This window comes from Gymnoscopelus braueri, assembly GCF_963280865.1.
Source record: "Gymnoscopelus braueri genome assembly, chromosome: 5".
Taxonomy (NCBI): domain Eukaryota; kingdom Metazoa; phylum Chordata; class Actinopteri; order Myctophiformes; family Myctophidae; genus Gymnoscopelus; species Gymnoscopelus braueri.
Window position 1 is genome coordinate 57284406 of NC_137606.1, and position 12195 is coordinate 57296600.

The 12195-nt window shown below is 40.8% G+C and overlaps 1 protein-coding gene across 2 annotated transcripts in view; it reads right to left on the bottom strand.

Moving 5' to 3' along the window:
* LOC308085686 (uncharacterized protein) overlaps positions 1 to 12195 on the bottom strand; it is a 54065-nt gene that overhangs the window by 15487 nt on the left and 26383 nt on the right. For both annotated transcript variants that reach the window (XM_080428942.1, XM_080428941.1), the window contains exons 13-22: positions 11160 to 11215; positions 10767 to 10808; positions 10109 to 10151; positions 8163 to 8287; positions 7741 to 7809; positions 7488 to 7604; positions 5015 to 5125; positions 4327 to 4422; positions 3454 to 3522; positions 1631 to 1690 (exon numbers count right to left, since the gene is read on the bottom strand). In XM_080428942.1, coding sequence (XP_080285068.1) covers positions 1631 to 1690; positions 3454 to 3522; positions 4327 to 4422; positions 5015 to 5125; positions 7488 to 7604; positions 7741 to 7809; positions 8163 to 8287; positions 10109 to 10151; positions 10767 to 10808; positions 11160 to 11215 — 788 coding nt within the window. The remainder of the gene's footprint in view (positions 1 to 1630; positions 1691 to 3453; positions 3523 to 4326; positions 4423 to 5014; positions 5126 to 7487; positions 7605 to 7740; positions 7810 to 8162; positions 8288 to 10108; positions 10152 to 10766; positions 10809 to 11159; positions 11216 to 12195) is intronic.

The following is a 12195-nucleotide window of genomic DNA, read 5'->3' on the forward strand; positions in this document are numbered from 1 at the left end:
GAGATCCACTCTTGAACGGTGTTTGCTTTGATGTGTCGCTAATCACTCACCAACATACCAGGGGGAGTTGACTTTTTTCATAGAAGCCCCTGGTGTCCATTGTGGAGACCCCTCCCACCAGCAGAATGTGTAACAACGAAACTCGCCTATTTTAGCAGCTCCAAACTTCGTTTTTCTTTCACGAATCCCCTCTATGCAGTGTCCTGGGCTGGCACTCTCACATGCACTGTTTGTCACACATGCAGCTGCCGTTCGTACAGGACGGCTCTGATGCGTGAACTCTCGCGAGATTCTCGCGTCCGGCGAGATTTCGCGTGTAGCGCTCCCCCCTACCTCTCATAAGTGACAAACAGTGCATGTGAGAGTGCCAGGACACTGCATGGAGGGGATTCGTGAAAGAAAAATGAAGTTTGGAGGCGAGTTTCGTTGTTACACATACTCCCATTCTGTCGGTGGGAGGGGTCTCCACAATGGACAACAGGGGGCTTCTATGAAAAAAGTCAACTGCCCCTGGTATGTTGGTGAGTGATTAGCATCAAATAGACCCTCCAGAAAAATGCGATTATGCGATCGCAGAATTTACTGCATAATCAGCAAAATGGCGCATAATTATGCGGGAGTAACGTTTTATTTCAAAAATATCGCATCGCATAATATGCGCATCGCATCGCATATTTTGCAACTTTTCACATATTTTTTCATTTTTCACAACTTTTCGCATATTTCAATATTTCGCATATTGCCTAGGGGTGGGACGATATATCGCGATATATCGATATATCGCGATACTTTCTCCCGCGATAAATAATCAATATCCTGCCGAAAAATATCGATATAAATTTGTGATACGTTGTTTTTCCTACTCTGTATTTGTGTAATGATGATTTTGAACTGTTTGGTGCTATTTTATGTGTTTATGAATTGAATACAAGGACTATCGTGATATATCGTTGGTGAATTTTCATGCAATATATCGTGATATCGCAATATATCGATATTTTCAGATATCGTGATATATCGTTGGTGAAATTTCTTGCAATATATATCGAATATCGTGATATCGCAATATATCGAACATCGTCGAATATCGTGATATATATTGTTATCGTGGGCCTAATATCGTGATATATATTGTTATCGTGGGCCTAATATCGTGATATATATCGTATCGTGAGGTACCCATATCGTCCCACCCCTAATATTGCCGCATATTTCACAACTTTCCGCATATTTCGCAACTTCCCGTAATTTCACCGCATAAAATTGCAAAAAAACAACGCAGATTTCATCGCAAAATCAAGGACTTTATAGCCCGCATAATCAAGAGTTTTTGCCCGTGTTTTTTCTGGACGGTCAAATCAAAGCAAATACCGTTGAAGAGTGGATCTCTCCTTTAACATAAAGTCAAGTAGAAACCTCATATGTTCCAAAACCGTTACTTTTCAGGATTCAAATGCCAAAGCATCAAAAGTAGCAGCAGATCTACAAGCTTAGAAACGTGTCCCTTGTAGATCTGCTGCTTTTGTTGGTTAGAGAATGGAGATAAGAGGTTTCTCCCCGACAACAACGATATCATACAATAGTTTCCTACCCTCACAGTGTATTAGTCAAACATTAATAACACTCTCACCTTCTTCTTCTTTTTCTTGTCTTTCTTTTTCTTCTTCTTTTTCTTGTCCTTTTTCTTTTTCTGAAATCAACAAAATGTACATCACGTCATGTCCAGTGGTGTAAAGTAACTAAGTACATTTACTCAAGTACTGTACTTAAGTACAGTTTTGATGAATTTTTACTTTACTGGCGTATTTCCAATTTTCAGTACTTGTACTTCTATCCCACTACATCTCAGAGGCAAATATTGTACTTTTACTCCACTACAATTATTTGAAAACTTTAGTTACTAGTTACAGTACTTTGCAGATATAAATGATTATATTATAAAACATACATTAACCACTTCAGCCATATTTTATACCTCGGCTATTTGAAAATAGCAGATCTACAAGCTCACAACGCGTCGCATCGCTTGTAGATCTGCTATTTTCAAACATTTTAGCACTTTTAGTTTTGGTACTTGAAATACATTTTGATACCAATACTTTTGTACTTTTACTCAAGTACATTTTGAATTCAGGACTTTTACTTGTAACTGAGTATTTCTATATTGCATTTTTTAAGGCTCACACTAACTTTTTTGTGGACCCCCCCCCCCCCAAATTGATATGTATTTGGCTGCGGACCCCCATCTGAAAATATGTTGTGCCATGGACGATATTTGGACCCGCAGAAACAAAATTAAAGTTTACATTTTTTCTTTAATTATTTAAAATGTTCCATTATCAAAAATTTACATTTATTTTTTTACAAATTGAGCTTGTAAATCAGATTTTTTTTTAATAGCCAACGTATGAATGGATAAAGTGTGTGACGCTGTATTAACTACTTCAATGTATTATAACTACTTTTGCTGGGGACCCCTTAAGGGACCCTGGGGGTCCCTGGATCCCACTTTGAGAACCACTGCATCACAGGTCAAAAGGTCAAAGTGTTTTAACGTGCTGTGACTAAAGCAGTGGTTCTCAACATGGGGTCCGGGGACCCCCAGAGGGTCCTTCAGCTGGGTTTCCAGGGGGTCCCCAGCTGGAAAATATATTGAAAGTTAGAAACCAAATGGACCCTTACAGGTCTGTAACTCTGAGAGTGTACACATGTCCCAGACATATAAAGCGTAAACATAAAAATGCAGAGTAAATATCCCTTTATTTTCCGTTTCCCGCATTTTGTCTTTAATTATTATTATTTCAAAAGATTTTCCAAAATGTCTCAATTCTCACATTTTCACGAATGAAAGACAATTCCAAATATTTGACGAAATAATTTTGTCGGTAAATAAATAAACTCCTAAGAAATGCCATACATTAGGAGGAGTAGTGGAAATAGCCACTAGTTTGGGTTCCCGGGGATTTGAAGTGTTCCCGTCAATGTTCTCTTTACAACTAAAACGTTTGGGAACGACTGATCTACACTGAGGGTCTTTGAAGTGAAGAAAGTTACTAAAGTGTTTGGATCAGTGTTGCTCAAACTGTTTCACGTCGAGGACCCCCAAAATTGATTATGTATTTGGCTACGGACCCCCAGCTGTAAATGTGTTGTGCCAGGGACCCCTCCCGAGAAGCAAAGATTTGAGTTAAAAATGTTCACTTAAAAATATATATATATTTAAAGATTTGCACAGATTTTCATGTTTTTTCTAAAATAGCAGATCTACAAGCTCATAGCGCGGCACGAAGTGGCGCGCTATGAGCTTGTAGATCTGCTATTTTAGAATAGGTTGAATTGGTTAAACGATTGCTGCTATAGCAACACATTTGGGGGGTAAACCCCCCCCAAGGACCCCTGGGGGTCCCCGTACCCCACTTTTAGAACCACAGGTTTACATGTTGACCTTCTCACCTTGTCCTCATCATCATCATCACTGTCAGAGGAGGAAGAGGAGTCTTCATGACAGGAACAGCTGCACTTCTAGAGAAAACACACCAGAGGTTTGTATCATGTGGTCTTACAGATCTGTTCAGGATGTACTGGTTTAAATCAGGTGGTCTTACAGATCTGTTCAGGATTTACTGGTTTGCTGCGTTCACAGATATAACAAAAAAACTTGAAAGCACACAGAAATGACAATAATGACACACATGATACCAATAACAATCATACAAATAAATATTGTATTACGGCCATAAAACGCCATATTTAATATCCTATACTCAAACCTCGTTAGAAAATAGTGGAAATGACAGATCTACAAGCTCACGATGCTACAAGCTCACGATGCAAGCTCACGCGTCGTGAGCTTGTAGATCTGCCATTTCCATCACTTTTTGGAAAATGTAAAAATAAAATACTAACTTTCTCAACATGGAAACGGTTGACGATTATGCAATTTTATTTTTATTATCTCAATAATAATTGCGATTAGGCGATGATGTAATAGTTGTGACGAGGTCTAGTACTCTCCCACACAATTCTCACTTAACGGTGAGAATTGTAAGTAACGGGGGGAAAAGTAATCCTTGCCATCAGCCATTTTTCCCTGTTCTTTTTAACCTTTATATTTTCCGTTCATATTTTTCTCTCTTCTTGGAAAAACGTTTGTTGACGTCAACACGCTTGTAGAAGTCAACAAGCATGTTGCTGAGCAACCCTTCAGAAGACGGCTCGGCAGCAGTGTGAGTGCAAATGGCTATTTTGTAGCTTTTGAGGCCGCTAGCGAGAACGCTACATTTAACCCTTTGAATTCCTATACGTTCATGACCCTGGTGGTCTCACCTTCTTCTTCTTCTTTTTCTTCTTCTTCTTCTTCTTCTTCTTCTTCTTCTTCTTGTCATCCTCACTATCGGAGGAAGAGGATGTAGAGCTGGAATCCTGCAGAGAGAGAGAGAGAGAGAGAGAGAGAGAGAGAGAGAGAGAGAGAGAGAGAGAGAGAGAGAGAGAGAGAGAGTGAGTTGAGTGTGGGATTTTCCTTAGTTAGATCAGTGGTTCCCAAACTGTTTTCGTCTCAAGGACCCCCGAAAATGTTTCGTGCCAGGGACCCCCATAAGAGAAGCTTCTATCCAAAACTATCCAAATTATTCAATATGTTCCAAAACTTCAAGCGGTCAGGGCGCCTATAGGCTGTAATGCAGCCTGACAGTGTGTCGTGGGTTCGACTCCAAATCCCGACAGCCTGTGCTGCCCCTCTCCCTCTCCCTGTTTCCTGTCAGTCTGCTGTATCTATCAATAAAGGCAGAAAAAGACCCAAAACATATCAAGAGCTGTGAGCTTGTAGATCTGCTATTTTTGAATAGCCAACGTATAAATGGATGAAGTGGTTAGAGTAATCCTTCTGCTGTTTTAACCCCATTAACTGTTATAACCCCCCCCCCCCCCCATGTCAGACAGACAGACAGACAGACAGACAGACAGACAGACAGACAGACATGTCTAGGTAGGTGGGTCCATTCAGACCAATAAGAACCTTATTTTTCTTCTTCTTCATCTTTTTCTTCTTCTTCTTTTCATCTTCACTGTCTGAGGAGGAGCTGTCAGAAGAGGATGATGAGGATGATGAAGAAGAGCAGGAGGAATCCTACAGATGAAGGACAAACAGATACTTTGTGTTTATTTGGCCTGCAGTAGCAGTCGCGACTCTACCTTTCGGACAGCACGAGTGTGAGTTTTCAACACCTGTGCAGATAATAGTGTAACACTAGTCTAAAACCCAATGAAGAAAAACAAAACAATGATTATATCTTACTTCTTACTGCTATATAATTGACAAAAGCTCCAAAGTTCGTGCGGGATTCGCAAGCACAGGATCACTCCACATGCCTCCAAGACCCGTCACAGACTGTTGATCAGAGCTATGGCTATGTTTTAGGCATCTTACCCCACCTCCATCAGTGATCAGACTCTATGTTTTAGGCATCTTACCTCACCTCCATCAGTGATCAGACTCTCGGCTTGATTGATTCTCTGATTCGCCTATCAGACCCTCCTCAGCCTGATCTGGCAGGTTGCCATAGCAACCAGATACAGGAAGTCTGACCCCTTTATCACATGACCGAGGTTGGGAGGTTGGGAGGTTGGGACTAGAGGTTAGGGCCGCAAAGCAAAGTGGGGAGGGAGGAGAGGAGAGGAGAGGAGAGGAGAGGAGAAGAGAAGAGAGGAGAGGAGAGGAGAGGAGAGGAGAGGAGAGGAGAGGAGAGGAGAGGAGAGGAGAGGAGACGAGAGGAGGAGAGGAGAGGAGAGGAGAGGAGAGGAGAGGAGAGGAGAGGAGAGGAGAGGAGAGGAGAGGAGAGGCCAGAGAGGCCGGTCTTCGCATGACGTGTGTGCAGAGCTATAATTAGGCCAGGTCGCCGTCATGGTTCATAATTATCTCTTACAGAGCCATGCCACGGAAAAGAAGACTATCTCTGGGCCGTCGGATCCGAAACGCCAAGCGCAAGTGTTTCCTTCGTGCAGTAGAACATCTAAACGCCACACGCTGTAAAAGCAAGATCGTTCAAAGCGTAAAAGGACCACAAAAAAGCCAACTACAAGGACATGCCACAGCCAAGACCGCTAACTGGGAAAAAAAAGCTGGCACAAATTTCCGCCAAGAGGAGGAAATTGACTATTTAGAAGAGATGACAAAGGAAATGTAATTTTTTTTTGCGCTGCAATAGTGTCTGTGTGCGAAGCATCTCCTCACACCAGGCTTTGGCGTTTTGGGTCTCTTGACCTGTATTTGTTGCGGCCCTCACATCTAGTACTGTATATGTCACAGTACGTTTGGAGAACCAGTACGATTGAAGACAGAGCGCTCGTTTTTAGGCACGGGGCTCCTTCGGGGCGAGGCAGGGCTTTTCGAGACAGGGTTTATTAGCGAGGCTCGCGAGGAGGAGGAGGAGGACGGCGCTGCGAGGCGGGGGGTTATTACGCGAGGCTCGCGAGGAAGAGGAGCCTCCTCCTCCTCCTCCTCCTCGCGTTTTAAACCGTCCCGTCCTCTCCTTCTCTCCTTCTCCTCCTCCGAGGAGGAGGAGAAGGAGAGCGCGGAGAGGCGGGGCTTTGATGCGCCGACGGAGACCTGTCTTTTGTTGTTCCCCCCCACATAGCAACCAGGAAGCTACGCTAGGGGAACCATAATATCTATGAGGGGAACGCTGAACACGCGTTCACACGCACGGCGCGCCGACTTAGTGGAGCTTGAGGCCGAGGAAGCGCGCCCTCGCGCCTCCAGGCGCGAGTGCCCGCGGTGACCGGCCGACGCTCCACTAGTCGACTCAGCGCCGTTTGATTTGTAAACCGATAGGGACAGAATAGTTCTTTTCATGGATCACTGTGGTGTGTGTGTGTGTGTGTGTGTGTGTGTGTGTGTGTGTGTGTGTGTCAGGGAGAAAGTAAAACAAAAGCCAGAACACAATAAAAGTATCTAAACAGTCCTGCTTTCAATAAACCAAAAAAAGCATGAGCGCGTGCGCGTGTGTGTGCGCGTGTGTGTTTGTGTGTGTGTGACTGTGTGTGTGTGTGTGTGTGTGGCCATATATGTTTGTGCACAAGCCTGGCTTGTGGCTCCCTCTAGTGCTGGGTGGGTGGTAAAAACGAGCGCGCATTCTTCAATCGTACTGGTTCTCCAATCATACTGTAACATATATACTAATTAACATCATCAAAATCAGACCCAATACATTAACATAAAACTGGGAGTGTGTGTGTGCAAATGTCCTGCCAATCGGTCCAAAGGTGCGGAGATTAGCTGCTCACAGACACACAGCCAGACAGACAGACAGACAGACAGACAGACAGACACACAGCCAAACAGACAGACAGACAGACAGACAGACAGACAGACAGACAGACAGACAGACAGACAGACAGACAGACAGACAGACAGACAGACAGACAGACAGACAGACAGACGAACAGGAGCGAAAACATAATCTCTGCATTCCGGAAAAAAATCTCTTCACCTTTTCTTTCTTCTTCTTCGTCTTTTTCTTCTTCTTCTTTTCATCTTCGCTGTCTGATGAGGAGCTGTCACAAGAGGATGATGAGGGTGAGGATGAGGAGGATGAACAGGAGGAATCCTACAGATGAAGGACAGACAGAGACATTAAGTTCACATGATTTAACCATAGATTTAAAGGAGTAGTTTACACACCAAAAAAATGACTTATTTTCTATCAATTATTATAAAATAAATAAAAAAAACAATCTCTTCACCTTTTCTTTCTTCTTCTTTTTCTTCTTCTTCTTGTCTTTCTTCTCATCTTCGCTGTCAGAGTCACAGTCCTGCGGTAGAAAACGAGTACAATAAATCTCTGCTGTTGTTGTCGGGCAGAACAAGCTGCACAACATGTCACAATGCCACACGTTGTGAGCTTAGAGATCAACTATTTTCAAGTATTGCTGAGAAAAAAAAAACTATTCCTCATTTTGCTGGAGACCCCTCTAGAAAACCCCTCAAGGACCCCTACGACAGTGTTGAGAACCACTGTATGGATACATATGGATTGTTATTATTTTGGACGTCCCCAGTTAAAATATGATTATTTTGGGGGGAATTGTTTAAACCCTTGCTGTTCGATAAGCATGAAGACAAAACAGTATCAACAAATAAACCAAAACGTTCAACATGTGGTTACCTTCTCCTTCTTCTTCTTTTTCTCTCTCTTCTTCCTCTTCTCCTTCTTTTTCTTCTTCTTCTTGTCTTTCTCCTTCCCTCCTTCTCCCTCGTCGTCACTCAGGTTTCCCGCCTCCACGCCGTCAGCTGGGGTCAATCAATGTCAATCAAAAAGAATGTCAATAAGAGGGAGCTCCACTGATCACATTCGCCCCAGATTTGGCACAAACGTTGGGATGAATAATTCTACTGTTATGCCACCAACATGTGTAATGCCCTAATATACCACCAAAAAATGACTCCCTAATAGTGTTGATTTTGACGACAAATTTTAACTCATTCAGTGCCAATGAAATAAATGCAAACTGTGCCAGCCAAAAATACATAGTAAAAAAAAAAAGTGTTCAGGAGCCGAGATACAGCATTTTTCAGTAATAAGTTAAACAAGAAGTGAATGGAGCAGCAAATCTTGAAATGATGATATCTTGGGTTCTGAACGTTTTTTTTCCAAAAGCAATGCGACGCGTTGTGAGCTTGTAGATCTGCAATTTTTTTACATTTTGTCAGCAAAAATACATATAGATACAATATCTTGGGTTCTGAACGTTTTTGTTTTTGTTTTAATCAAAAACACGTCAAACACGTCATTGGCACCATGCGCCATAGCGGTGAAACACGTCAATGGCTTCAGATTTAGTCGTAGTCTTTTGAATCAAATTCCATTTAGTTTTAGTCATATTTTAGCCATCTGAAATGTTTTACTGTTAATCTAGTTTTAGTCGACTAAATCTACAGTTGATTTAGTTGACTAAAATGTATCGTGGCGGTGCCTTGACGGTGTTGTAATGTCTGATTTTACACTGCATGCTGAAAACAGCCGATCTACAAGCTGCAGCGCGGCGCGTTTTTGAGCTTGTAGATCTGCTATTTTCAGATTGCGCAATATCCGAGCGCAACCAAACATAAGATGACTTGTCTTTTAGTTCTACTGGATCTCTTCTCCACTAGATCCCTCACTAACATTTTAGTCTAGTTTCTATTTGTTGTCAAAATCATCAGTATATTTAGTCTTAGTTTTAGTCATCGTTGCTTAGTTTATATCTATTTTTCTTCAGTGAATAAAGGTGGTCGACGAACATTTTTCGTCATAGTTTTAGTTGACGAAATCAACACTGCTCCCTAACCTCCTTCAAAACCTCCATAACAGAGAACCAGTTTACAACTGGACCTACTAGACAAGTCTTCTAGCTCAGTGGTTCTCAAACCTTTTTAAGTCAAGGACCCCCAAATTGATACATATTTGGCCACGGATCCCCATCTGAAAAGGTTTTGTGCCAGGGACCCCCAAAAGACAAGATTTATGTACAAAAAAAAACATCTAAATTATACAAAATGTTCCAAACATTTTCAATATTTTTCTAATATCGTCACCTTGCTAAACTAATGGCATAAGTCAGGAAAAATAAAAAACTGATCCAAAACAAAACTATATGATATTTCTTCATCATTTCACCCAAAATGTTTATAACAAATTATGACTATTTAAATAGAAATAACACTGTCTGTCATTTATGTAACATAAGAGATTTAAATAGGTTTAAATAGGAATAAATCTGACTTAGGCCAAAAAAGAAAAAAAAATTGCCTAAATCAGTAAATAATTTGGCCTAAGTCACAAAACCATGTGACTTAGGCCAAAAAAAAGCCTATTTTTGCCTAAGTCACACTAGGGAGTTAGGCCATTATACTAAAAGGGGAGTGAACAGCATGATCCTTTTCAATTAGGAGATGGGCCATTTTACCAGAGGTGGCCAGTGTCATGAGGAGCTGACAAAAGCTGGCAAAAATAAAAATGTCCTACAAAAATGACTTAGGCCATTAGTTTAGCAAGGTGACGATATTTAAAAAAGAATAACAGATCTATAAGCTCTTTATGCATTTATGAAATGATAAACTTCACACACATACCAGTGAATCCACAGGCTGGTCTGTCACACACTTGTTTCTTGCACTGTGTCATAAAGAAGAACATTCATTAATGTGCATGTCAGTGTGTGTGTGCATGCATGTGCGTGCATGTGTGCAGTGGTGGAAAGTAACTAAGTACATTTACTTAAGTACTGTACAATTTTGAGGTATTTGTACTTTACTTGAGTATTTCCAATTTCCAATACTTTTACTTCTACTCCACTACATCTCAGAGGCAAATATTGTACTTTTACTCCACTACATTTACTTGAAAACTTTAGTTACTAGTTACTTTTCAGATATAAACTATGATATAATGAAACGTACATTAACCACGTTAGCCCTATTTTATACCTAGGCTATTTGAAAATAGCAGATCTACAAGCTCACAACGCTTGTAGATCGTCTATTTTCAAATATTTAGTACTTTTAATTTTGGTACTTTAAGTACATTTTGATGCCAATACTTTCATACTTTTACTCAAGTATTTTTTTTATTCTGGACTTTTACTTGTAACAGAGTATTTTTATATTGCAGTATTGGAACTTTTACTTAAGTAAAGAATGTCAGTACTTTTTCCACCACTGCATGTGTGTGTGTGCATGTGAGTGTGTGCACGTGAGTGTGCATGTGAGTGTGTGCGAAAGTGAGTATTACCTTATCATCTTCATCATCTTCATCACTGTTTGACATGGAGGTCTGAAACACAGAGATACAGACAGCATGAGGAAACCCTTATCCGACCCCCCAAAAAAACCTTTATATAAATCTGCAATCCTTAACTTATTTTGTGAATAAAATGTTAAAGGACGACTTCACCCATTTTCAACTTCAATCTTCATATAATTGGTCCTCACTAAAGCTCATTATAAGATCTCGTATTGATTGATTGATTGATTGAATACTTCATTGACAGTTTCCAAAAAATGCAAGAATGCGACAAAAACTAAACAAATCTCCAGGAATTCATGTCTTCATGGAGTGCGTAATTGATAGAAAACGAGTCATGTTTTGGGTGAACTGCTCCTTTAAGACTTCATCCAGAAATACCTTGTTCTTTTTCTTGTCTTTCTTCTTCTCTCCAGCAGGCCGCGCACTTTCAACACCTGCAGATTATTATAATTATGTATTATTATAATGAATTATTATTAGCGTTATTATAATAACATCTCCCATCAGCACATTTAACACTGATAAGGGACAGCCTAATTACATCGTTACGACCATGGCTTCATTAAAAATTCATTAAAATCACAAAATTAGTCTTCATGGTGGCAATAGATGGAAACAAATGCAAATGGTCTGTTTGCCCTGTGTTTATATAGAATATCAACATTCAATCAATATTCAACCGTCATTTCCATCTAAACCAGTTGTTCCCAAACTGCCAGTTGGGACCCCCAGGGGGTCCCCAGATGATTATCTTAATGTGCAACATAGTTTTCTCACTCAACAGTAAACAAACCAACATACAGTATAAGTGTATACAGGGTATCTGCACATTTATAAAGTTACAATTTAAGGACTTTTAAGACCTTTTTAATACCAAATTGTCAAATATTACGTGAGAAAGAGGCCAACATTGTGAAAATAGCCAATCTACAAGCTCACAACGCCTCACAACGCTCTATAGCAGCAGAACTCCAACATACAGTGAGAGGACGTGTTTCTATAGGTAAACACCACCACACTACTGTAGTGGATATGATGACTGCTGCTATAGAGAAATGTGGTTATTTTCTCTCTCTTCTTTGTATTACCTATAAAATCTAAACTTTATTTTATAAAAGTGACAGAAATAAAATAACATAAAATAAACGTTATTGACTGGTGTACCTCAGGGCTCTATACTGGGCCAGTATAGACCTAGTCTGGGAGGCTTCGGCTCAAAGCCTGAACAACAGGGGCCACTGAGATTCAAATCAACAGCCAATGAAGAAAAGGGGTGGCGGGATCCACATGCATTGGGTGTTACATGGAAATAGGAGCGACGGGAAGCAATTTCTCCTTGAGAAATTGCGGCCGCCATTGTTGTGTACTGCTGTTTGCCTCTCGTCGGACTTTTTAGACGAGTTGCACAGCTCTC